Genomic DNA, 1,438 nt, shown 5'->3' on the forward strand with positions numbered 1-1,438 from the left:
TCACGTGGCCGTAGAGGGTGGGCACCCATCACCCGTAACGGGGCGGGGCCCTACAGGCCACACCTCCTTCAGAGTAGAGCCAGGATAGAGAATTGTGCCTCTTGAGGGACTAGCTTGGAGAGGGCCTCAAAAGGGTGTTGGGAAGCCCCTCAAATTGGGAGCATTTGGAGCATCCTGCAGGTTGCTATGGCAATAAGAAGAGGGCAGGTACCCTCGGGAAAGCAAGCCCAGGAGAGGCACCGGACTCCTGGAGGGGAAGCTCAGGGCCCAGGGGGGAAAGATGGAGTGAAAACTAGTAAGCTCATAGGCCCTTGAACTCTGGTCCCTGCACCCCCCGCAGTGCTGTGTGTGGTCCCTGGCGACCCCTGCCTCCCTGGGCCACCCCTCTCTGAGAGAGGACAGCATTGGCCCTGGTCTCGCTGGGCCATTGGTGACGCCGCCTCCCCTTTGGTCTGCCGCAGGATGGGGCTCTCCACTGCCACCCCGCTCTGGGCCACCCCGGGGCTGCTGCTGGCCCTCGTCCTGCACCCCACTCTCGGCCTGCACCGGGACTACTGCGTGCTGGGCGCCGGGCCGGCGGGCCTGCAGATGGCCTACTTCCTGCAGCAGGCCGGGCGCGACCACGTGGTGTTCGAGCGCCACGCGGGCCCGGGCAGCTTCTTCGCTCGCTACCCGCGCCACCGCAAGCTCATCAGCATCAACAAGAGGCACACGGGCAAGGCCAACGCCGAGTTCAACCTGCGCCACGACTGGAACTCGCTGCTCAGCCACGACCCCCGGCTGCTCTTCAAGCACTACTCCCGCGCCTACTTCCCCGACGCCGGCGACATGATGCGTTACCTGCGCGACTTCGCAGACCGGCTGCGGCTCAACGTGCTGTACAACACGACCATTACCCACGTCACGCTGGACAAGGACAGGCAGGCCTGGAATGGCCACTACTTCGTGCTGACGGACCAGAGGGGCCAGACCCACCGGTGCAGGTAAAGAAGCTAGCCCAGAACTGACCTTTCTAGAAGAGTTACCAGTAAGGTGCGTGAGCCTCAGGAGTCCAGGGGCGTGCCTACCACTCCTCGGTCCCCAGAAATTCTATGCTGGTGTGCCCAGAAAAGTGGTCTTATGGTCACACCCTTAGGAGTGATCAGTCTTTGATGACTTCAAGAGGAGCCCTGGGGATGTAGTGGTTAGGCATTGGGCTGCGATCTGCAAGGTCGGCGGTTTGAAACCACCAGCCGCTCCTGGGGAGAAAGATGAGGCTTTCTAACTCCCATAAAGAGTTGCAGTCTCAGAAACCCACAGGGCCTGTTCTGCCTCATCTGCTTGGGCAGTGGTCTCAACCTGGGTTACGACTCCTTTGGGGGTCTAATGACCCTTTCACAGGGGTCGCCCACTTCCTAACAATGGCAAAATGACAGTGATGAAGTAGCAACTAAAATAA

At 60.7% G+C, this 1,438-nt stretch overlaps 1 protein-coding gene across 1 annotated transcript in view; it reads left to right on the forward strand.

Moving 5' to 3' along the window:
• The first annotated feature begins 462 nt into the window (after positions 1-462).
• FOXRED2 (FAD dependent oxidoreductase domain containing 2) overlaps positions 463-1,438 on the forward strand; it is a 21,139-nt gene continuing 20,163 nt past the window's right edge. The window contains exon 1 of the mRNA XM_004700718.2: positions 463-983. Coding sequence (XP_004700775.1) covers positions 463-983 — 521 coding nt within the window. The remainder of the gene's footprint in view (positions 984-1,438) is intronic.

The sequence above is a fragment of the Echinops telfairi genome, unplaced genomic scaffold (assembly GCF_000313985.2).
Source record: "Echinops telfairi isolate 266 unplaced genomic scaffold, ASM31398v2 ScPeMD7_2;HRSCAF=8, whole genome shotgun sequence".
Lineage (NCBI taxonomy): Eukaryota > Metazoa > Chordata > Mammalia > Afrosoricida > Tenrecidae > Echinops > Echinops telfairi.